Below are 24779 nucleotides of genomic sequence, written 5' to 3'. Positions count from 1 at the left end.
TATCGTCTGTTCGGTGCCTTGTGCTCTTTCTTTATCAAAAGGACATTGCATGGGAGGTGCTGCCACAGCGTAAATGTCAGCCGTGGTAAACAGCGGCCCTAAGAGTTCGTAGGATAAAACTGCAGGAAAACTGACCAGACCAGTTTACACTATAATAGAATACGTCGAAATTGTATAGCTTCATATCAATAAGGAAAATTAAATGAAATGGGTACTTCTGAAAATGAAGCATATCTGTCCTCTTTGTTCCTGCAACTACACAATTGTGATCATGTTTATTAAATGAGATATGAAGTTATTAAGGAGATGTGTCTAAATCAATGTTCAATACCTCTTTACAAAAAAGAGGACCACAATTCAAAATCCACTCTGAGTTTGCCACAGCAAGCTTTAAGTTACACTATATATGTCAATAGGATGAAGGTGGAAGGGAAACGTTAAAGTCAGCAAAACAAAGAATATGAAAAATATCAACTGTCCGAGGTGTTGAACTAAAATAAATTAAGATAATGAAGACACAAAAATAAAAAGGTTTGCAATAATACCCAAAATATAATTCCAGTGTTGACGGCTGTTTCAGACATATAACAATTCAAATGCCGACTGAGGGACCCATAAGGATTTATACTGTAGATATGTAAATTTCAGCATCTGTCCTAGATTAAACAATTTCCAGAAAGAAGCAGTGGCATTAAATCCTGTAATAAGAGTTCTGTGAGATTTGTGTTGCAGAAGGAGAGATCAATACAGTTTATCTCTATAAAAATGTGTAAGGAAAAAAAATCACACGACCAAAGGTAATGTGAAGGAAGGCAAAGTAAAACATTCCATTGTTTAGGTGATTGTTGAATTCATTAGACTGTTGCTAAAATTATTTCATAATTAACAAATAACAAAAAAATGAGGAGTGATGGTGAATTGTTTATAAAAAAAGAAACACAATCGGTGAATAGATTGAAATTACATGTTACCGCTTAAAAAATGTCAATTTTGTATTGGAACTAGGAACAAAAGCAACATCAAAAACAAATCCTTGATAATGAGAACAGTCTAACCTCGAGAGGAGAGTCTGGTTCATCCAGGATGCTCTTCTCACTCTGTAACCGCTGCATCGTCCCTGTAGAACTGGGATCCATGATCAGCACGTTTTGACTACCAGCTCTGCCGAATTTACAGTCACTCTTTCTGGAGTCAGTGGTCCTGCACACCTCATAGTTGTACACATGCTGGAGAGTCCCTGTCCCCAGAGTGTCTGAGTAACGTGGTGGATAATATGGTATCACAGGCAGATTGGAGTGATAGAGGATGCGAGACTGCCTCCACCTGTAGATTTTGACTGAGATGATCACCACCACACACGTGATGAAGAGGAAGGAGACCACAGCCAGAGCCAGCACCAAGTAAAAAGTCAGGTTGTCGTCGTACTCCTTGTCCTGGGCAAAGTCACTCATTTCTGACAGAGCTTCAGGGAAGCTGTCCGCCACCCCCACGGTGACAGTGACTGTAGCTGAACGAGAGGGCTGTCCATTGTCCTCCACGATCACAGTCAGGATCTGTTTGACTGGATCTTTGTCAGACACTTGGCGGATAGTTCTGATTTCTCCATTCTGTGAGCCCACTTCAAACAGCGCCCTGTCTGTGGCCTTCTGCAGTTTATAGGACAGCCAGGCGTTCTGTCCAGAGTCCACATCAACAGCCACCACTTTGGTGACCAGATAGCCCACATCTGCTGAACGAGGAACCATTTCATACACCACAGAGGCCCCAGTCTGGACCGGGTACAGAACCTGAGGAGGGTTGTCGTTCTGGTCCTGGATCAGGATTTTCACTGTCACATTGCTGCTGAGAGGAGGAGAGCCTCCATCCTGAGCTTTGACACGGAAGTGGAAATCTTTGATCTGCTCATAGTCAAAAGAGCGCACGGCGTGGATGACTCCACTATCAGCACTGACAGACACATATGAGGAGACTGGCACTCCGTTAACAGAGGAGTCCTCCAGGATGTAAGACACTCTGGCATTCTGGTTCCAGTCAGCGTCTCTGGCTTTCACTGTGAATATAGAAAGTCCTGGTGTGTTGTTTTCTACTATGGAGGCCTCATATGAGCTCCTCTCAAAGACAGGTGGGTTGTCATTGACGTCAGAGATCTGCAAGGTGAGAGTGACACTGCTGGAGAGGGAGGGGACTCCCTCATCAGCGCACGTGATAGTTATGTTATAATCAGATGCTCTCTCTCTGTCTAATTCACCATCTGTCATTAAGCTATAAAAATTGTTTGAGGATGTTTTCAAAGTAAATGGACTGTTGTCATTAATAAAACAATTAACCTGCCCATTTTCGCCTGAATCTTTGTCCTCAATGTTAATCATTGTCACAACCGTGTTTTCTTTTGCGTCCTCTGATATTACAGTTGTCTTTGACATTATGCCAATTTCAGGCTTATTGTCATTCATGTCCTGAACATCCACAATTAGTTTACAAGAATCTGTTAACCCTCCCTCGTCACTTGCTTGAATATTAATTTGATAATTTCGAGATCTCTCAAAGTCAATGTTTTCGATCAAAGAAAGTTCACCCGTGTCCTCATTTATGATAAACGCATTTCCTACGTCATCCGATTCATTCATGATTGAATAAGATATTTTTCCATTTGTTCCATGATCTGCATCTGACGCTGTAACTGTGGCAACGACTGTGCCTTTAGGAGAATTTTCTGTAACAGTAGTCTTGTATGTGTGTTGTGTAAAAATCGGAGTGTTATCATTAACGTCTAATACAGTGATGGCGATCATCATTGTTCCCGACATCTGCGGCTCTCCTCCATCTACAGCCGTTAACACCAAGGATATCTGCTCCTCTTTCTCTCTGTCTAGAGGCTTCTGGAGGACCATCTCCACTTTTTTATTGCCATCGGCAGTATTGTGCAATTTTAAAGCAAAATTTTCTGTCGGTTTTAATTCGTAGCTCTGCACACCATTTAATCCAACATCGAGATCTACGGCCCGCTCTAGCAAAAATTTCACGCCGATGGCCGCTGACTCACTTATTTTAAATTTCATTTCACTCTTTTTAAATGTCGGTGCATTATCGTTTATATCCGCAACTTGCACGGTAACGGAGTAAAACTCCATCGGATTCTCTAAAATGATCTGAAAATGTAAAGCACACGGCGTCGTCTGTCTGCAGATCGCCTCTCTGTCGATTCTCTCTTTCACAAGGAGGACTCCTCTTTCTCTGTTCAGCAGGACATACTCGCCGCTTTCGCGTGTATAAATCCGTGCTTTGCCCGATTTTAAACGTTTAATTTCTAAACCTAAATCTTGAGCAACATTTCCCACCAAAGAGCCCTTCGACATTTCCTCCGGAATAGTGTAGCTGACCTGCCCAAGCACCGTGTCTATGCACAGGAGGCAGATGAACAGCAACACTTGCCTTGTCATTGTTCTCGACGAGCGATATCCAAATTATTGTGACTGGTTTTATATCCAACGGAATGAGAAAAAAAAGATATCAAAAGTCAGTCAAAAGTCAGTCAAAAGCCAGCATTATCCTCCCGAAAAACAAAGACAAAGCAACAGCAAATCCACAACATCAATCCTCTTGTGCTCGAATATCGTCTGTTCGTTGCCTTGTGCTCTTTCTTTATCAAAAGGACGTTGCATGGGAGGTGCTGCCACAGCGTAATAGTCAACCGTGGTAAACAGCGGCCCTAAGAGTTCGTAGGATAAAACTGCAGGAATACTGACCAGACCAGTTTACACTATAATAGAATACGTCGAAACTGCATTGCTTAATATCAGTAAGGAAAATAAAATTAAATGGGTATTTCTGAAACTGAAGCATATCCGTGCTCTCTGTTCCTGCAACTGCACAATTGTGTTAGTGTTTATTAAATGAGATTTTAAGTTATTGAGGAGATGTGCCTAAATAAACATTCAATACCTCTTCACAAAAAGAGGACCACAATTCAAAATCCGCTCTGAGGTTGCCACAACAAGCTTTAAGTTACAATACATATGTCAATAGGATGGAGGAGGGAGGGAAACGTTAAGGTCAGCAAAAAAAAAAGCAAAAAAAAGAAGAACAAATATCAACTGTCCGAGGTGGTGAACGAAAATAATTTAAAATAATGAAGACACAAAAATAAAAAGAGTGCATTAAAGCCCCAAAAATAATTCCAGTTTTGACAGCTGTTTGAGACATTTAACAATTCAAATGCCAACTAAGGCACTCATTAGGATTTGTAGATATGTAGGTCTCAGCATCTCTCTTAGATTAAACGATTTCCAGAAAGAAGCAGTGGGATTAAATCCTGGCATAAGAGTTCTGTGAGATTTGTGTTGCAAAAGGAGGGATGAATACAGTTTATCTCTATAAAAATGTGATAGGAAAAATCACACGACCAAAGGTAATGTGAAGGAAGGCAAAGTAAAACATTCCATTGTTTAGGTGATTGTTGAATTCAATACATTGTTGCTAAAATTATTTCATAACTAAAAAATAACAAAAAATGAGGAGTGATGGTGAATTGTTTATAAAAAAGAAAATGAAGCACAATGGGTGAATAGATTGAATTTACATGTTATCTCTTAAAAAATGGCAACTTTGTATTTGACCTAGAAACAAAAGCAACAACAATAACAAAACCTTAAGAATGAGAACAGTCTAACCTCCACAGGAGAGTCTGGTTCATCCAGGATGCTCTTCTCACTCTGCAACCGCTGCATTGTCCCTGTAGAACTGGGATCCATGATCAGCACGTTCTGACTACCAGCTCTGCCGAACTTACAGTCACTCTTTCTGGAGTCAGTGGTCCTGCACACCTCGTAGTTGTACACATGCTGGAGAGTCCCTGTCCCCAGAGTGTCTGAGTAACGGGGTGGATAATATGGAATGACTGGCAGGTTGGAGTGATACAGGACTCGAGACTGTCTCCACCTGTAGATTTTGACTGAGATGATCACCACCACACACGTGATGAAGAGGAAGGAGACCACAGCCAGAGCCAGCACCAAGTAAAAAGTCAGGTTGTCGTCGTACTCCTTGTCCTGGGCAAAGTCACTCATTTCTGACAGAGCTTCAGGGAAGCTGTCCGCCACCCCCACGGTGACAGTGACTGTAGCTGAACGAGAGGGCTGTCCATTGTCCTCCACGATCACGGTCAGGATCTGTTTGACTGGATCTTTGTCAGACACTTGGCGGATAGTCCTGATTTCTCCATTCTGTAAGCCCACTTCAAACAGCGCCCTGTCTGTGGCCCTCTGCAGTTTATAGGACAGCCAGGCGTTCTGTCCAGAGTCCACATCAACAGCCACCACTTTGGTGACCAGATAGCCCACATCTGCTGAACGAGGAACCATTTCATACACCACAGAGCCCCCAGTCTGGACTGGGTACAGAACCTGAGGAGGGTTGTCGTTCTGGTCCTGGATCAATACTTTCACTGTCACATTACTGCTGAGAGGAGGAGAGCCTCCATCCTGAGCTTTGACACGGAAGTGGAAATCTTTGATCTGCTCGTAGTCAAAAGAGCGCACTGCATGGATGACTCCACTATCAGAACTGACAGACACATATGAGGAGACTGGCACTCCGTTAACAGGGGAGTCCTCCAGGATGTAAGACACTCTGGCATTCTGGTTCCAGTCAGCGTCTCTGGCTTTCACTGTGAATATCGAGAGGCCTGGTGTGTTGTTTTCTACTATGGAGGCCTCATATGAGCTCCTCTCAAAGACAGGTGGGTTGTCATTGACGTCAGAGATCTGCAAGGTGAGAGTGACGCTGCTGGAGAGGGAGGGGACTCCCTCATCAGAGCACGTGACAGTGATGTTATACCCAGCTGCTCTCTCTCTGTCTAATTCACTGTCAGTCACTAAACTGTGAAAGTTATTGGACGACTTCAAAACGAATGGAACATTATCACTTGTGAAGCAGTGCACTTTTCCGTTATCTCCAGTGTCCTTGTCCTCAATATTTATCATTGTAACAACTGTGTTAAGTTTTGCGTCTTCTGCTATAACACTCGACTTCGACATAATGTTAATTTCCGGTTTATTGTCATTAACATCTTGTACATCAACAATTAATTTACACGAATCTGTCAGTCCACCATCATCACTCGCAAGCAAATTTATTTCAAAATAACGTGATACTTCATAGTCAATCTGTCCAATAACTACGATTTTACCGTTTGTGTCGTTAATCTCGAAAATCTTCTTAACATCATCTAAGGTATTGGTGATTGAATAGGTTATTTTCCCGTTCGTTCCATGATCTGCATCTGACGCTCTGACTGTGGCAACGACTGTGCCTTTAGGGGAATTCTCTGTAACTGTAGCCTTGTATGTGTGCTGTGTAAAAACCGGAGCATTATCATTAACGTCTAACACTGTGATGACAATCATCATTGTTCCCGACATCTGCGGCTCTCCTCCATCTACAGCCGTTAACACCAAAGATATCTGCTCGTCTTTCTCTCTGTCGAGAGGCTTCTGGAGCACCATCTCCACATTTTTATTACCATTAGCATTTTTGTGCAGTTTTAGAGCAAAATTATCTTTCGGTTTTAATTCATACCTTTGAAGATCATTCACTCCAGCATCGAGATCAACAGCCCTCTCCAACACAAATGTAGCTCCAGTCACAGCAGACTCGCTAATTTTAAATTTCATTTCACCCCTTTCAAACGTCGGTGCATTATCGTTTATGTCCATTATCTGCACGGTGACTGTGTAAAACTCCATCGGATCCTCTAAAATGATCTGGAAATGTAACGCACACGGCGTCGTCTGTCTGCAGAGCGCCTCTCTGTCGATTCTCTCTTTAACGAGGAGGACTCCTCTTTCTCTGTTCAGCTCAATGTACTCGTCGCTTTCGCGTGTATAAATCCGTGCTTTACCTGAAATCAAACGTTTTCTCTCTAATCCCAAATCCTGTGCTAAATTCCCGACCAAGGAACCTTTGGGCTTTTCTTCCGGTATTGTGTAAGTGACCTGTGCAAAAGCCAAGCCAAACCAGAGGAGAGACAAAAACAACACCGCCCGTCCTTTCATTGTTCTTTCCGAGTAATCCTTCAACACGATTCCACCGTCCAGTTGTATAGTCCACAAAGAGAGGGGAGTTTTCAAACGTCCAGTCAAGAGCTAAATATTTCCAGTTGAGAAACACGCCATCAGCAGTTATTAAAATATATTTGACGGAGAAAGAAATTCCGAACAGTTCCGTCGAGGTCGCTCGAAAATATGCTGTAATATAGGGGAGGCGACGCTGCAACCTCACTGCTGTGCACATGCTGGTCAACAGCGGCCCTCAGAGTTCAGAACGTAATAGTGCAGAGAGAGCGAGAGAAAAAAAAACAAACCACGCGGTTTATATTTCTCCATAGTTGTGAATAGACAGCTGTGAAATCAAGACTGTTGTCATATTAATGACGATCATTGTTAAATAAAATTACGAATTTCTATTGCAACAACACATGTGAGACAATGTACTATGAAATTGGGTCACCAACATCTCTCTGTTTTAACAGTTCCAGAAAACTATCAAATAATGTCAGTAAAAATGGTGGTGGTGAAAGTTTCATGAAAATAAAATTGGCTCGAAATATTAAGAGAGTGGTTGTGATATTTGGATAAGAAAGTAGTTATTAAAATAAGGATGAGGATAAAAAAAAAAAAAAACGCTGCAAAGTGTCGCTGTCTGAGGTGCTGAAATCCAGATTCTGCCATTTCCACTACAAATTTGATTGAGAAACGACAGTTTGAGCAGCGTTATCCCTGCCTCCAGCAGTGGGGGACTATAAAACACTTGTGATCCTGATTGCAGGAAAAGAAGGGAGAATAAAATTGACGGATGGATTTAATATTGACTAAACAATATGAAACAGTGACTATTGAGTAAATAACGACATTAAGAATTTCATTATTAGTATTATATCAGATTTTATGAGTGGAAATGAGAAAAGATTTGGGTTATGAAGAGAAGTAAAACAAAAAGAAAGTACATAGATTAGCACTAAAAGAACAACATGGGGGAGCTGCCAGGAAAAATGGACACTGGAAATTGATTTGATATCGTACATGAACGAAATTATAATTTACACTGAATACTCCTCATTCAGTGCGACTGATTGAAAGATATTATTTAAGATATATCAAATCACACAAAACAGAGATAAAACTATAAATGCAAATAGGGTAGAAATCTAACAAACCTCTAGTGGAGAGTCTGGTTCATCCAGGATGTTCTTCTCACTCTGCAACCGCTGCATCGTCCCTGTAGAACTGGGATCCATGATCAGCACGTTCTGACTACCAGCTCTGCCGAACTTACAGTCACTCTTCCTGGAGTCAGTGGTCCTGCACACCTCGTAGTTGTACACATGCTGGAGAGTCCCTGTCCCCAGAGTGTCTGAGTAACGTGGTGGATAATATGGAATGACAGGCAGGTTGGAGTGATACAGGACTCGAGACTGTCTCCACCTGTAGATTTTGACTGAGATGATCACCACCACACACGTGATGAAGAGGAAGGAGACCACAGCCAGAGCCAGCACCAAGTAAAAAGTCAGGTTGTCGTCGTACTCCTTGTCCTGGGCAAAGTCACTCATTTCTGACAGAGCTTCAGGGAAGCTGTCCGCCACCCCCACGGTGACAGTGACTGTAGCTGAACGAGAGGGCTGTCCGTTGTCCTCCACGATCACAGTCAGGATCTGTTTGACTGGATCTTTGTCAGACACTTGGCGGATAGTTCTGATTTCTCCATTCTGTAAGCCCACTTCAAACAGCGCCCTGTCTGTAGCCTTCTGCAGTTTATAGGACAGCCAGGCGTTCTGTCCAGTGTCCACATCAACAGCCACCACTTTGGTGACCAGATAGCCCACATCTGCTGAACGAGGAACCATTTCATACACCACAGAGGCCCCAGTCTGGACCGGATACAGAACCTGAGGAGGATTGTCGTTCTGGTCCTGGATCAGGATTTTCACTGTCACATTGCTGCTGAGAGGAGGAGAGCCTCCATCCTGAGCTTTGACACGGAAGTGGAAATCTTTGATCTGCTCGTAGTCAAAAGAGCGCACTGCGTGGATGACTCCACTATCAGCACTGACAGACACATATGAGGAGACTGGCACTCCGTTAACAGGGGAGTCCTCCAGGATGTAAGACACTCTGGCATTCTGGTTCCAGTCAGCGTCTCTGGCTTTCACTGTGAATATAGAGAGGCCTGGTGTGTTGTTCTCTACTATGGAGGCCTCATATGAGCTCCTCTCAAAGACAGGTGGGTTGTCATTGACGTCAGAGATCTGCAAGGTGAGAGTGATGCTGCTGGAGAGGGAAGGTACTCCCTCATCAGAGCATGTAACAGTTATATTATAATCAGATGCTCTCTCTCTGTCTAATTCACTGTCTGTCAATAAACTGTAGAAATTATTTGAGGATGTTTTCAAAGTAAAAGGACTGTTTTCATTAATAAAACAATTAACTTGTCCGTTTTCCCCTGAGTCTTTGTCCTCAATGTTGATCATCGTCACAACTGTGCTTTCCTTTGCGTCCTCTGAAATTACAGTTGTCTTTGACATAATACTAATTTCAGGCTTATTGTCATTCATGTCCTGCACATCCACAATTAATTTACAAGAATCTGTTAATCCTCCCTCGTCACTTGCTTGGATATTAATTTGATAATTTCGAGACTCTTCGAAGTTAATATTTCCATTCAAGAAGACGTTGCCGGTTTCCTCGTTTACTACAAATAACTTCCGTATGTCATCTAGTGCATTCATAAATGAATAAGTTATTTTCCCGTTCGTTCCATGATCTGCATCTGATGCTGTGACTGTGGCAATGACTGTACCTTTAGGAGAATTCTCTGTAACTGTTGCCTTGTAAGTGTGTTGTGTAAAAACCGGAGCGTTATCATTAGCGTCTAATACAGTGATGACAATCATCATTGTTCCCGACATCTGCGGCTCTCCGCCATCTACAGCCGTTAACACCAAAGATATCCGCTCGTCTTTCTCTCGGTCGAGAGGTTTCTGGAGGACCATCTCTACATTTTTACTGCCATCAGCGGTGTTGTGCAATTTCAGAGCAAAATTATCTTTCGGTTTTAAATCGTAGCTCTGCACACCATTTAAGCCAACATCGAGATCGACGGCTCGCTCTAGCAAAAATTTCACGCCGATGGCCGCTGACTCACTTATTTTAAAATTCATCTCACTCTTTTCAAATATCGGCGCATTATCATTTATGTCCGCAACTTGTACGATAACGGAGTAAAACTCCATCGGATTCTCTAAAATGATCTGGAAATGTAAAGCACACGGCGTCGTCTGTCTGCAGATCGCCTCTCTGTCTATTCTCTCTTTCACAAGGAGGACTCCTCTTTCTCTGTTCAGCTCGATGTACTCGTCATTGTCCCGTGTATAAATCCGTGCTTTGCCCGATTTTAAACGTTTAATTTCTAAACCTAAATCTTGAGCAATGTTTCCCACTAAAGAACCTTTTGGCTTTTCCTCTGGAATAGTGTAGCTGACCTGGCCAAGCACCGAGCCCATGGACAGGAGGCAGATAAACAGCAGCACTTGCCTTGTCATTGTTCTCTGTGAATGATATCCAAGTGCTTCGGATCGTTTTAATTCCACACAAAAGGCAAAAAGTCTGAACAATAGATACGCTCCAATGTAACCCACAACGTATAAAAATCCAAAAACTCGACGTCGTTTTGTCGAATTTGCTACATCGCTCGAATGTCTTTTCCCCTTCGTGCTCTTTCTTTATCACGTCGACGTTTCATGGGAGGTGCTGCCACAGCGAATATGTCAGCCATGAACACCGTGGTCAACAGCGGCCCTAAGAGTTTGCTGGCTAAAACTGCAGAAATTCACTACAGGCAATCATCGATGCTGAAATACTTTACAATGTAACTATTACTGAACATCAAAAAGAAAAAAATGGAAATGTATTTCCTGAAACCTTTCCAATGCACTCCCAGTCTGTTAATTTTTGAAAATACGGATTAGTAAAAGATTTTAATATATGGCTTATAAATATTTTCATTGTTTTAAGAAATTAAACGTTAACTAATCACAAAATCGTCCATAATGCAAACATCACGCTGGAGTTAGTCGAAACAGCAATTATTATTATTATTATTATTATTATTATTATTATTATTATTATTATTATTATTATTATTATGAGAATACCAATGACAACAACAACAACGAAAATAAAACTACAACCTCCTCAACTCCTCAAATCTCCTCAATAAGAGATAGAGAGAGAGGGAGAGATAGAGAGAGAGGGAGAGAGAGAGAGACGGCGAGAAAGAGGGAGAAAGTGAGAGAGAGAGAAAGAGAGAGAGGGAGGGAGAAAGACCTTGAATTATAAATTGTTGGAATTCTAATTTGTCTTTTCTGTTAGAAACATTTATTGACGCCAGAATAAAAAAAATGATGAGTTAAACTTAATCAAAAGAGTCTAACCTCCACAGGAGAATCTGGCTCATCCAGGATGCTCTTCTCACTCTGCAACCGCTGCATCGTCCCTGTAGAACTGGGATCCATGATCAGTACATTCTGACTACCAGCTCTGCCGAACTTACAGTCACTCTTTCTGGAGTCAGTGGTCCTGCACACCTCGTAGTTGTACACATGCTGGAGAGTCCCTGTCCCCAGAGTGTCTGAGTAACGGGGTGGATAATATGGAATGACTGGCAGGTTGGAGTGATACAGGACTCGAGACTGTCTCCACCTGTAGATTTTGACTGAGATGATCACCACCACACACGTGATGAAGAGGAAGGAGACCACAGCCAGAGCTAGCACCAAGTAAAAAGTCAGGTTGTCGTCGTACTCCTTGTCCTGGGCAAAGTCACTCATTTCTGACAGAGCTTCAGGGAAGCTGTCCGCCACCCCCACGGTGACAGTGACTGTAGCTGAACGAGAGGGCTGTCCATTGTCCTCCACGATCACGGTCAGGATCTGTTTGACTGGATCTTTGTCAGACACTTGGCGGATAGTCCTGATTTCTCCATTCTGTAAGCCCACTTCAAACAGCGCCCTGTCTGTGGCCCTCTGCAGTTTATAGGACAGCCAGGCGTTCTGTCCAGAGTCCACATCAACAGCCACCACTTTGGTGACCAGATAGCCCACATCTGCTGAACGAGGAACCATTTCATACACCACAGAGCCCCCAGTCTGGACTGGGTACAGAACCTGAGGAGGGTTGTCGTTCTGGTCCTGGATCAATACTTTCACTGTCACATTACTGCTGAGAGGAGGAGAGCCTCCATCCTGAGCTTTGACACGGAAGTGGAAATCTTTGATCTGCTCGTAGTCAAAAGAGCGCACGGCATGGATGACTCCACTATCAGCACTGACAGACACATATGAGGAGACTGGCACTCCGTTAACAGGGGAGTCCTCCAGGATGTAAGACACTCTGGCATTCTGGTTCCAGTCAGCGTCTCTGGCTTTCACTGTGAATATCGAGAGGCCTGGTGTGTTGTTTTCTACTATGGAGGCCTCATATGAGCTCCTCTCAAAGACAGGTGGGTTGTCATTAACGTCAGAGATCTGCAAGGTGAGAGTGACGCTGCTGGAGAGGGAGGGGACTCCCTCATCAGAGCATGTGATAGTTATATTGTACTCAGATGCTCTCTCTCTGTCTAATTCACTGTCAGTCACCAAACTGTAAAAACTATCTGAGGTTGTTTTCAAACTGAAAGGTACATTCTCACTTGTAAAACAGTTCACTTTTCCATTTTCACCTGAATCAAGGTCTTCAATATTTATCATAGTCACGACAGTACTGACATCTGCATTCTCTGATATTACATTCGACTTTGACATGATGTTAATTTCCGGCTTGTTGTCGTTTATATCCCTCACATCAATTATCAATTTACACGAATCTGTCAGTCCTCCGTCGTCACTTGCGCGCAAATTCACTTCATAATGTCTCGACTTTTCAAAATCAATGTTTCCAATAACAGAAACATCGCCAGTTTCCTTATTTACTTCAAACATCTTTCTTACATTACCTAAGGTATTTGTGATTGAATAAGTTATTTTCCCGTTCGATCCATGATCTACATCTGACGCTGTAACTGTGGCAACGACTGTGCCTTTAGGAGAATTCTCTGTAACTGTAGCTTTGTAAGCGTGCTGGGTAAAAACCGGAGCATTATCATTAGCATCTAACACTGTGATGACAATCATCATTGTTCCCGACATCTGCGGCTGTCCTCCATCGACAGCCGTCAACACCAAAGATATATCCTCCCTTTTCTCTCTGTCTAGAGGCTTTTGCAGCACCATTTCTACATTCTTATTACCATCAGCGTTGTGGTGCATTTTTAGAGCAAAATTATCTTTCGGTTTTAATTCGTAGTTTTGAATACCGTTACTTCCAACGTCAAGGTCCTCAGCCCTTTCCAGCACAAATTTAGCGCCTGTTATTGTCGACTCACTGATTTTAAACGCAATTTCGTTCTTTTCAAAGGTCGGTGCATTGTCGTTTATATCGGTTATTTCTACTGTAACGGAATAAAACTCCATGGGATTTTCTAATATGATCTGGAAATGGAAAGCACAGAGTAGCGTCTCCGTACAGAGAGCTTCCCTGTCTATTCTGTCTTTGACGAGGAGGACTCCTCTCTCTCTGTTCAGCTCGACATACTCGTCGCTGCTCCGTGTATAAATCCGCGCCCTTCCTGATATCAAACGTTTTATGTCCAAACCGAGATCCTGAGCAATGTTCCCCACTGACGATCCTTTTGGCATTTCCTCCGGAATGGAGTAGGTGACTTGAGCTAGTCCCGAGTTAACACAAAGGAGAGAGAAAAATAACAGTGGACCTGCTAGCCGATTCATTGTTGTATCTTTTTTTTTTCTCTCTCGCGGAGGCTCGTCCGCCTGCGTATAATCCGAAAAGCAAAGATATTCCCTTAATTCCTTTCTCGAACCCTTAAGCAACCGAATCCATCATTTACGTTTTGGAGGAAAAACACGATAAAAATTCCAGATTTAAGGCTCAGTCCTTAAAGATCCATGATTCAGAGATGTCTGTACTGCGTCCCGTCGAGTTCTCTGTCTAATGTCGGCGTTTCATGGGAGGTGCTGCAACAAACCCCCTCGTAATCATCAACATTTTGGTCAACAGCGGCCCTTTGAGTCCATATTGGAAAACTACAACCAGACAACAGCAAAGCAGGTAGTGAATATTCACTTGGGTTCTATTGTCACATCTTTACAGTAATGCTGACAAGATAAACCATACAACGAGAAGGAAAACTGGCTAAAAATGATTGTACTCCTTGAAATTAAGAAAAAAACAAAAAAAACAAAAAAAGAACAAGCTGAGATAAGAGGTGGACATTTTGTGCTGCTGTAACATGTTGTATATGCCCATTGAAGAATAGAACATAACATACAACTGAGTGTTGTAGTGTTAACACACACACACACACACACACACACACACACACACACACACACACACACACAATAAACTAACAAAAACATGTCCAAAACTGCTGAGAAACTGAGCAAATTCAAGTGAAGAAGCCTGCAGAAGACTGCACACATGGACTATATTTAAAGAACACACTGAAATTATTATGAGAAAAACATTAAACAACGCCGACAAGCCACGTTTCCTATCTGAGTTTTCCTTTCCTTTCTTCAAGAATAATATTTATAGCTGTTTACGTGGGCCAGAGCCCGGTAACCTGTAACACCTGTCATTCAATCATACACACAAATAACCTGATACAAACCACAAAGAATGCTTTTTCACAGAGAGCATTCACATGCGTCATGCCCTGGTTGCTGTGTTTGTTGCAGTGTTCTAGTACTCACATACTTAATACTCACTATTGTCATTTTCAATTACTCTGCGTTCGATGTCTTGGCCAGAACAACACATAAACAAGTACAATGTTTTAATAAACCCTTTTGATACATTTGCCACAAACCAAGAGTCACAAACCTCTATAGTAAAATGTCCTGCTAAGATTTCTTTCTTGGACTCATGGGGGAATGTTCCCTAAAATTGCATGTTTCAAAAGAATCAACTTAAAAAAAGATAAATGAACCTCAAAATATCAATGTTAGGCCCACTCACTAACTTTAACAGGTTGATCGAATTGAAAACATTAAAAAAGATATCTGCTAAGTGCAGTCTTAAAGCGAAGCTGTGTGTCTAAATGCTCGCCTTTTGCGGATGAAATCTTTTATATTTTATTGAAGTGGAGTTGCCTACACAATTACTCCTCATAGAGGCACCAGGAGTGATGAAAGGTCAACGTCACTGATAAAACGCATTGGAACACAAAACTCAAAACTCATAATGGAACAACATTCTGAAAACTATAGCCACCAAAATGCATGCAATAAAAATATCCTAAAATATTGAAAGAGAATATAATAAAAACACTTGTTAAATAAATGAATTAATAAGTTAACAAATACAAAAAAAGAATGAAAAATTATCAATGATTTAAATCATGGAAAGTGGGATTGTATTTGTTCTTTCCACATGTTCACATATCTATTAATGACAGGAAGTAGATAAGTTAGAAGTTAATCAATTGCCTGCAAAGGTTCCTTCAGGGTAATTTGTTAAACATAAATAACACAAAATGTAATCAAATGAATCTAACCTCGAGAGGAGAGTCTGGTTCATCCAGGATGCTCTTCTCATTCTGCAGCCGCTGCATCGTCCCTGTAGAACTGGGATCCATGATCAGCACGTTCTGACTACCAGCCCTGCCGAACTTACAGTCACTCTTTCTGGAGTCAGTGGTCCTGCACACCTCATAGTTGTACACATGCTGGAGAGTCCCTGTCCCCAATGTGTCTGAGTAACGTGGTGGATAATATGGAATGACTGGCAGGTTGGAGTGATACAGGACTCGAGACTGTCTCCACCTGTAGATTTTGACTGAGATGATCACCACCACACACGTGATGAAGAGGAAGGAGACCACAGCCAGAGCCAGCACCAAGTAAAAAGTCAGGTTGTCGTCGTACTCCTTGTCCTGGGCAAAGTCACTCATTTCTGACAGAGCTTCAGGGAAGCTGTCCGCCACCCCCACGGTGACAGTGACTGTAGCTGAACGAGAGGGCTGTCCATTGTCCTCCACGATCACGGTCAGGATTTGTTTGACTGGATCTTTGTCAGACACTTGGCGGATAGTTCTGATTTCTCCATTCTGTAAGCCCACTTCAAACAGCGCCCTGTCTGTGGCCTTCTGCAGTTTATAGGACAGCCAGGCGTTCTGTCCAGAGTCCACATCAACAGCCACCACTTTGGTGACCAGATAGCCCACATCGGCTGAACGAGGAACCATTTCATACACCACAGAGCCCCCCGTCTGGACCGGATACAGAACCTGAGGAGGGTTGTCGTTCTGGTCCTGAACCAATATTTTCACTGTCACATTGCTGCTGAGAGGAGGAGAGCCTCCATCCTGAGCTTTGACACTAAATACCAGTTGCTTTATCTGCTCATAATCGAACGAGCGCATAGCATGTATAACTCCAGTTTCAGAGTTGATGGACACATATGAGGAGACTGGAGAACCACCGACTTGCATATCATCCAGGAAAAATGAAATTCTCGCATTTTGACTAAAGTCAATATCCAGTGCACTCACAGTGAATATGGACAATGCTGGTACATTGTTTTCCACAACATGAGCATAATAATAGGGTTTAGTAAAAACAGGGGCATTGTCATTTACATCAGAAATTTTTAAGTGCAATGTTATTTGAGTTGAAAGTGGGGGTGAGCCCGAATCTGTTGCAGTTACTGTGATATTGTACTCTGCTCTTGTTTCACGGTCAAAAGCGTGATCTGATAGCAGATTGTAATAATTAGTCAAAGATGACCGAATTTTGAATGGGAGACGAGAATCTATTAAGCATGTAATTTGGCCGTTTCTTTCAGAGTCTGCATCTTTAACATTAAAAACTGCTATTGTAGTGTCAGGAGGAACATCCTCTGAAATCGGACTGGAAAAAGACATAATGTTTATGACAGGAGCATTATCATTTACGTCGGTGACCTCAATTACAACTTTGGCTGCGTCATTTAGACCGCCCTGATCTTTGGCAATCACTCTAATTTCAAATTTTTTGTCCTTTTCAAAATCAATATTGTCGGCGACTGTTATTTTGCCAGATGAGCTGTCGATCGAAAATTTTACTCCTGACTTTCCTTTAAGATTAGAAAATGAGTATGTGACCACGCCATTCGACCCACTGTCGGCATCTGAAGCATTGACAGTGGCTATGTAGGTGCCGATGGGTGCATTTTCGGTCACAGTAGCACTGTACACAGATTGATTAAATATTGGAGGGTTATCATTGGCATCGAGGACAGTGATTTCTATATTTACTGTACCGGATCTCTGCGGAGTTCCTCCGTCCACCGCAATGAGCTTCAGCGAGAGATGCGGGCTCACTTCCCTGTCTAATGGCTTCTGTAGAATCATGACGGCAAATTTGATCCCTTCGGCATTCGAGTGTTGCTTCAACACGAAATGATCGTTTCGGGACAGAATATATTGCTGCAACGTGTATATTCCAGCGTCAGGGTCGTATGCGCTTTCCAAGTCGAAACGCGATCCTACTGTTGCAGACTCACTGATTTCGAGAGTAATCACGTTATTTTTAAAGGTTGGCGAATTGTCGTTGACGTCCAGTATTTCTACTGTCACTCTATGTATTTCAATCGGGTTCTCTAAAATGATTTCAAAGCTGAAGCTGCAGGGGGTCACCTCACCGCAAAGCTCCTCTCGGTCGATTCTCTCATTCACAACAAGGATCCCTTTGTCCGTTAGGAGCTCCGTGTATTTATTGTTTTCTCCCAAAACGATCCGGGCCCGCCCGGTTCGGAGTCTGTTCAGATCCAAACCGAGGTCTTGCGCTACATTACCGACCAGAGAGCCCCTCTTCATTTCTTCTGGAACTGAATAACGGATCTGGGCGTTGTTGGCAGAGAGCACGAGGAGAAATATTAACACTTGCCACGGAATCACTCCATATAACTGCCATTTACCGCGTTGAAGCTGGATAATCCCCATCGTCTGAATAGTAAAATCCGAAATCCAGAATGTAAAAATATATTTTACTACGTCTTGCAACACACAAATAACAAATCAGTCCAAACGCTGTGCACGTCTTCTCATTAAAATGAAGCCCAAGTCCAACTGTGGAAAAACAGCGAATGTCGAATGTCCTATGCAGACTCTGCTTCTCTCTGTCTCTCTCGTTGGGGTCCTTTCTGTTTAACTGATCAACAGCGTCGCTTAGAGTCCAAACGGCGAAAGAACAGAGGGAACAACTACAGTATGAACATAAATGTAAAAAGAAAAATAGTGAAAATAGTGAAAATAGTGTATCAAACATTGTCAAAATTTGGAGAGATCACCTATAATAACAATGTTATAGTTTAAAATATTTATATGGGAATTTGAATTGTAGAAATTCTGTTTCAAAAAACAAAATCAAGAAATAGTTGAAAACACAGACAATAGCGTTAAAGAATTCGAAGAAAGGAAGGGGCAATTTTAAGTTGATGAAAAACTTAATTATATTGAAAAATACCTTTAAAATAGTTTGAAAAATATAAAGTCTGTAAAATATGAATATAAAATTATGTAATTTAAAGCGTGATGTGTGTAGTGATACATTAATACCCTGATGAAAAGCTAACGATAAAAATAGCTGCAAATGGAGCTGTCCATGGTCCTGAAAGTCATTTTAACAGCAGACAACATCATCAGTTAGCTCAGACAAGAAAGCAACATATACAAAAACACAAAGCCTTAAAATCTAACCAACCTCTAGTGGAGAGTCTGGTTCATCCAGGATGCTCTTCTCACTCTGTAACCGCTGCATCGTCCCTGTAGAACTGGGATCCATGATCAGCACGTTCTGACTACCAGCTCTGCCGAACTTACAGTCACTCTTTCTGGAGTCAGTGGTCCTGCACACCTCGTAGTTGTACACATGCTGGAGAGTCCCTGTCCCCAGAGTGTCTGAGTAACGGGGTGGATAATATGGAATGACTGGCAGGTTGGAGTGATACAGGACTCGAGACTGTCTCCACCTGTAGATTTTGACTGAGATGATCACCACCACACACGTGATGAAGAGGAAGGAGACCACAGCCAGAGCCAGCACCAAGTAAAAAGTCAGGTTGTCGTCGTACTCCTTGTCCTGGGCAAAGTCACTCATTTCTGACAGAGCTTCAGGGAAGCTGTCCGCCACCCCCACGGTGACAGTGACTGTAGCTGAACGAGAGGGCTGTCCGTTGTCCTCCACGATCACAGTCAGGATCTGTTTGACTGGATCTTTGTCAGACACTTGGCGGATAGTTCTGATTTCTCCATTCTGTAAGCCCACTTCAAACAGCGCCCTGTCTGTGGCCTTCTGCAGTTTATAGGACAGCCAGGCGTTCTGTCCAGAGTCCACATCAACAGCCACCACTTTGGTGACCAGATAGCCCACATCTGCTGAACGAGGAACCATTTCATACACCACAGAGCCCCCAGTCTGGACCGGGTACAGAACCTGAGGAGGGTTGTCGTTCTGGTCTTGAATATTTAATTTGATAGATGTATTGCTACTTAACGGGGGTGAACCTCCATCTTGCCCCTTCACAAGTATGTTTAACGTTTTAATTTGCTCGTAGTCAAACGATCGCACAGCATGTAGCACTCCACTTTCCGCATTAACGGATATGTATGTGGAAATTGGGTTTCCATTAACCTCAGTGTCGACCAGCAGGTACGACACGCGTGCGTTCTGCCCAGAATCAGAGTCTTGCGCTTTAATAGAAAACAAAGACACACCTGCGGCGTTATTTTCCATAATAGCAGCTTCATAACGATCCTGCTCAAACACGGGGGCGTTATCGTTCACGTCAGAGACTCGAAGTGTTATTGTCTTGTTGGTCGCGAGTGGTGGTTTGCCCTCATCCACAGCCGTGAAGGTGATGTTATAAAAGGGATGACGCTCCCTGTCCAGAACACCGTTTGTCACTAGAGTGTAATAATTCTTTAATGACGTCTGGATTGCAAACGGAATATTACCGCTCACAGAGCAGTCAACTTTGCCATTATTACCCGAGTCTAAATCTTTCACATTAATAATAGCTACTGTGGTTCCGCTTGGAGAATCCTCAGCAATGACGTTTGCAAACGAGGTCAGTGTTATTACAGGTGCATTATCGTTGACGTCCGTCACTTCAATTATCACTTTCGTTGACGTGCTCTGCCCACCCTGATCTTTAGCCTGCACGCCAATCTCATAAACTCTATTCTCTTCATAATCTATCAAACCGTTCACCGTTAAATCTCCGCTGTTCTCATCCAGGTGAAACGTTTCAGCAACATTACCGGACATGCGATTAAAGTGATACGTCACTCGACCATTCATGCCTTTATCTGCGTCTGTTGCGGTCAAACTTAACACTCGGGTTCCTTTTGGAGAATTTTCTTTGACAGACCCCTTATAATTTGACTGCGTGAAAACCGGGGCATTGTCATTTGTGTCTACTACAGTTACGTGCACTTTCAGCGCACCCGATTTCTGTGGTTCTCCGCCGTCCACAGCAGTCAGCGTGAGAAGCAGCTTTTCCTCCCTCTCGCGGTCTAAGGCGCTAGAGAGATACAACTGTGCGTATTTATTGCCGTTTGGGCTGGAGAGAACTTTAATATTAAAATGCGTTGTTGGGTGTAATGTATAGCCTTGAAGGCCGTTGACGCCAACATCAGGGTCGGTGGCACTCTCTTGCAATATTTCGGTTCCCAGTAGAGCAGATTCTACTATTTCAACATGCACTTCTTTTTCATGAAAAACGGGAGCGTTATCATTGACATCCAACACCTCCACTACCACGCTATGCAGTTGCATTGGATTTGTCATAATCATTTCAAAATTTAAACTACACGGCGACGTCTGCCCGCAAAGCTGCTCTCGGTCTATTCTCTCACCGACCACAAGGACCCCTTTGTCTGCGTCCAGCCTGATATACTCGCTGCTGTCTTCGCTTACAATCCGGGCACCACCCAATTTCAGTCTTTTAGCCTCGACGCCCAAATCTTCAGCAATATTTCCGACAAAAGAGCCTTTCCTCATTTCCTCGGGAACGGAGTAGCGGATCTGACACACTGCGCAGTCAACGAGAAGAACAAGGAAGAAGGCCCCCACTTGCCATCTAAACGTTGTTTCGCGTAAGATGAAAGCCATATTTCCGATGAATTTCCTCCACGTCCGGATAGGGAAAAAAAATGAAAAAAGATGATATTCCGTATAATTATCCCTCTGATGGCATTACAATCCGCAGTGTTTACAAGAACATAGTCGTCGAAGAATCGCTGTTTAAAATGTAGGCACAATGTCAAGCTCTTCACGATGCACTGAGCAGTGGACGCGGCGTAGTTGCTTAAAAATAAATAAATAAAACCTCAACACGTCTACTAAAGGACAACAGCGGCCCTCAGAGTCCAGTTTGAAAATAACAAGCGTAGTGGAACAGGGTGATTATAGCTCATATATTACATTGCAGGACTACACGAATGCAATACAAAATGCTCAAAAATGTCCTTTAGTTTAATTTCAAAATAAAACATTGACTGCAATCTAAATGCCTTTTAAATATGATGCTGTTTGCACATTTATTGATATACTAACATTATTGCAAGGGATTTTATAAAGTAAAAATGCTGTGAAGAATTTCACTGCAGCCCAGGCACACAAAGGAGAAGAGCAGAGGGGAGCTGTCCTTAAGTAGTGGTGCTGAATATTTTCCATTACCTTTACAGAGTGACAAGTTGAGCGTTTATTTAAAAAATATATAAATTATTCATCATGTTATAAGAGCTACTGTTGATTAATTTATTATTTTTATGTGTCCTTATTTTTTTTCCATCTTCACTATACTTTTGATAATTTGATTTACAGACTGCATTGTAACACCGGAAAATATAAGAAGAAACGTTGAAAGAAAAACAAAACCCACCTCTAGAGGAGAGTCAGGCTCATCAAGGAGGCTCTTTTCATTCTGGATCCGCTGCATCGTCCCTGTAGAACTGGGATCCATGATCAGCACGTTCTGACTACCAGCTCTGCCGAACTTACAGTCACTCTTTCTGGAGTCAGTGGTCCTGCACACCTCGTAGTTGTACACATGCTGGAGAGTCCCTGTCCCCAGAGTGTCTGAGTAACGGGGTGGATAATATGGAATGACTGGCAGGTTGGAGTGATACAGGACTCGAGACTGTCTCCACCTGTAGATTTTGACTGAGATGATCACCACCACACACGTGATGAAGAGGAAGGAGACCACAGCCAGAGCCAGCACCAAGTAAAAAGTCAGGTTGTCGTCGTACTCCTTGTCCTGGGCAAAGTCACTCATTTCTGACAGAGCTTCAGGGAAGCTGTCCGCCACCCCCACGGTGACAGTGACTGTAGCTGAACGAGAGGGCTGTCCGTTGTCCTCCACGATCACGGTCAGGATTTGTTTGACTGGATCTTTGTCAGACACTTGGCGGATAGTTCTGATTTCTCCATTCTGTGAGCCCACTTCAAACAGCGCCCTGTCTGTGGCCTTCTGCAGTTTATAGGACAGCCAGGCGTTCTGTCCAGAGTCCACATCAACAGCCACCACTTTGGTGACCAGATAGCCCACATCTGCTGAACGAGGAACCATTTCATACACCACAGAGCCCCCAGTCTGGACCGGATACAGAACCTGAGGAGGGTTGTCGTTCTGGTCCTGGACCAAAATTCTAACTGTAGCCACTGAACTTTGTGGCGGGGATCCAGCATCACAAGCAGTTATGTTAAATTCAAACCATTTTAGCTGTTCATAATCATATGACCTGACTGCATGGATAACACCACTCTCTGAGTTGACTGACACTAAAGAGGACACAGCAACTCCATTAATTTCTTTCTCCTGAAGGAAATAAGAGATGCGAGCATTTTGTCCGGTGTCTGCATCACTAGCGCTCAGAGCAAATACAGAAAATCCTGGAGAGTTGTTTTCCGGCACAGTCTGACTATACTCTAATTGATCAAATTTGGGTGGACTGTCATTCACATCAGACACTTTAACAGTGATGTTTTTACTGCTAGACAGAGGTGGTGAGCCTTGGTCAGAGACGGTTATGGTGATATTATACTCGGGAACACTCTCTCTGTCTAAAAGACTATCAGTTAATATGGTGTAATATCCTGTCAATGACGACTCAATTTTAAAGGGCACGTCGGAGTTAATCGAGCATTTAACGACACCGTTCCCGTCAGAGTCAGCGTCATCAACATTAACTACGGCTATAGTAGTTCCCGGAGGAGAATCCTCGGTTACTGAGTTAGAAAATGACATCAGCTGTATTGTAGGTGCGTTATCATTTTCATCAATAATCTGAATTATTACTTTGCATGTATCTGTGTATCCTCCGTGGTCACTCGCTTGCACATTCAATTGAAAAGTTTTACTTTTTTCAAAGTCAAGTTTACCGTTAACTTTAATTTCGCCTGTCTGGATATTTATGCCAAACAGCTGCTTGGCCTCTCGACCGACGTGAGCTATTGAATAAGTGACCTCTCCGTTTACTCCTTTATCTGCGTCATTTGCATTAACTGTTGTGATTACTGTCCCTTCGGGAGAATTTTCTTTGACATCTGCTTTATAAATAGGGTGACTGCACACTGGCGCATTATCGTTAGCATCTAGCACAGCGATGTAAATGCGCACTGTTCCTGATCTGTGAGGTTCCCCTCCATCAGACGCGACGAGTATTAGCGTGTGAGTCTCCTCTCTCTCTCGATCCAAAATGTTCTGTAGGACAATTTCGACAAATGTTCCACCATTAGGCTGATTTTGAACGACTATTTTGAAATGGTCAGATGGTTTTAGAATATATTTTTGAATGTCATTGACACCAACGTCTGAATCGTCAGCGCTTGCCAGGGAGAAGCGAGTTCCTGCAGTTACACTTTCGGCAATTTTTAAATGTATTTCATCCTTCGGAAATGCTGGACTGTTGTCGTTAATGTCGATTACCTCCACTATGACGCGATAAAGCTGGATGGGATTTTCTAAAATCACCTCGAAGCTGAAGCTACAGGGCGAGGTCTTCCCACACAGTTCTTCTCTGTCAATTCGTTCCTTAATAACAAGCGTGCCTTTGTCTTGGTTTAAATCAACATACTGCCGACTGCCTTTAGTTATAACACGGGCTTTACCTGATTTCAGCCTCGCAACATCCAAACCCAAATCTCTAGCAATGTTTCCGACAAAAGAGCCCTCTGCCTGCTCCTCTGGGATGGAGTATCGAGCCTGTCCAGCCACGAAGATCGGAGTGAAAAGACAAAGAATGGTGAACACTGCTTGCCATCGTCCTCTGCGTGCAGCAATCCGCAAGCAATCCATCGCAAACCAAGACATGTAGCGATCCCTTTCGGCAAAAAATTGGGGCGATTGAAACCTGTAGGTATTTATCGGTTGAGGTATTTCAAGAGGAAAAGCACATGAAGCTTCTAGGTCAGCCCGTCTTCTTTTGCCATAAACACTGAAATGAATTAAAGGGGTGGGCCGATACGCTGCTGGTGAAGCCTCTGACTCAGCCACGTATCAACAGCGGCACTCAGAGTCCTTTTACGGTAATGTTTGCACAAAGTGATCGTGTAAGAAATTACTATGACAATAATTGCCATTAAACTATACAAATTAAATTAAATTGAAAAGAAGAAA

At 42.8% G+C, this 24779-nt stretch overlaps 4 protein-coding genes across 26 annotated transcripts in view; all 4 read right to left on the bottom strand.

Moving 5' to 3' along the window:
• The window catches only part of LOC142901788 (protocadherin gamma-A11-like), a 218723-nt gene that overhangs the window by 89880 nt on the left and 104064 nt on the right, over positions 1-24779 (bottom strand). The window contains exon 1 of one of the 23 annotated variants that reach the window (XM_076046447.1): positions 22041-24585. The exons of 17 other annotated variants lie outside the window; for them this stretch is intronic. In XM_076046447.1, coding sequence (XP_075902562.1) covers positions 22041-24473 — 2433 coding nt within the window. In that variant the 5' untranslated portion in view covers positions 24474-24585. Of the gene's footprint in view, positions 1-1055; positions 3492-4670; positions 7256-22040; positions 24586-24779 lie in introns of those variants that run through there. 5 more of the 23 variants (XM_076046469.1, XM_076046467.1, XM_076046487.1 and 2 more) reach the window with 5 other exon arrangements.
• On the bottom strand, positions 7975-11134 carry LOC142901803 (protocadherin beta-16-like). Its single transcript, XM_076046502.1, has one exon. The coding sequence runs from the start codon at positions 10595-10597 to the stop codon at positions 8204-8206; it is 2394 nt and encodes a 797-aa protein (XP_075902617.1). The 5' UTR covers positions 10598-11134; the 3' UTR covers positions 7975-8203.
• Positions 11146-14321, bottom strand: LOC142901802 (protocadherin gamma-A5-like). Its single transcript, XM_076046501.1, has one exon. The coding sequence runs from the start codon at positions 13877-13879 to the stop codon at positions 11474-11476; it is 2406 nt and encodes an 801-aa protein (XP_075902616.1). The 5' UTR covers positions 13880-14321; the 3' UTR covers positions 11146-11473.
• On the bottom strand, positions 15528-22010 carry LOC142901694 (uncharacterized). Its single transcript, XM_076046312.1, has 2 exons — positions 18857-22010; positions 15528-18165 (listed from the first exon to the last, which is right to left on the bottom strand). The coding sequence occupies exons 1-2, from the start codon at positions 21266-21268 to the stop codon at positions 15655-15657; spliced, it is 4923 nt and encodes a 1640-aa protein (XP_075902427.1). The 5' UTR covers positions 21269-22010; the 3' UTR covers positions 15528-15654.

Source organism: Nelusetta ayraudi, unplaced genomic scaffold (assembly GCF_046127955.1).
Source record: "Nelusetta ayraudi isolate G7.1 ecotype Tasmania unplaced genomic scaffold, CSIRO-AGI_Nayr_v1 ptg000090l, whole genome shotgun sequence".
Lineage (NCBI taxonomy): Eukaryota > Metazoa > Chordata > Actinopteri > Tetraodontiformes > Monacanthidae > Nelusetta > Nelusetta ayraudi.
Note: the sequence above shows the minus strand (reverse complement) of the source record. Positions and strands in the feature narration are given on the sequence as shown.

Coding starts and splice junctions, on each gene's coding strand:
- LOC142901802 (XM_076046501.1), bottom strand. CDS start 13,879: ATGAATCGGCTAGCAGGTCCACTGTTATTTTTCTCTCTCCTTTGTGTT.
- LOC142901803 (XM_076046502.1), bottom strand. CDS start 10,597: ATGACAAGGCAAGTGCTGCTGTTTATCTGCCTCCTGTCCATGGGCTCG.
- LOC142901694 (XM_076046312.1), bottom strand. CDS start 21,268: ATGGCTTTCATCTTACGCGAAACAACGTTTAGATGGCAAGTGGGGGCC. Junction 18,166..18,856: donor AACCAGACTCTCCACTAGAG/GTTGGTTAGATT, acceptor GACTGATTTGTT/ATTTGTGTGTTGCAAGACGT.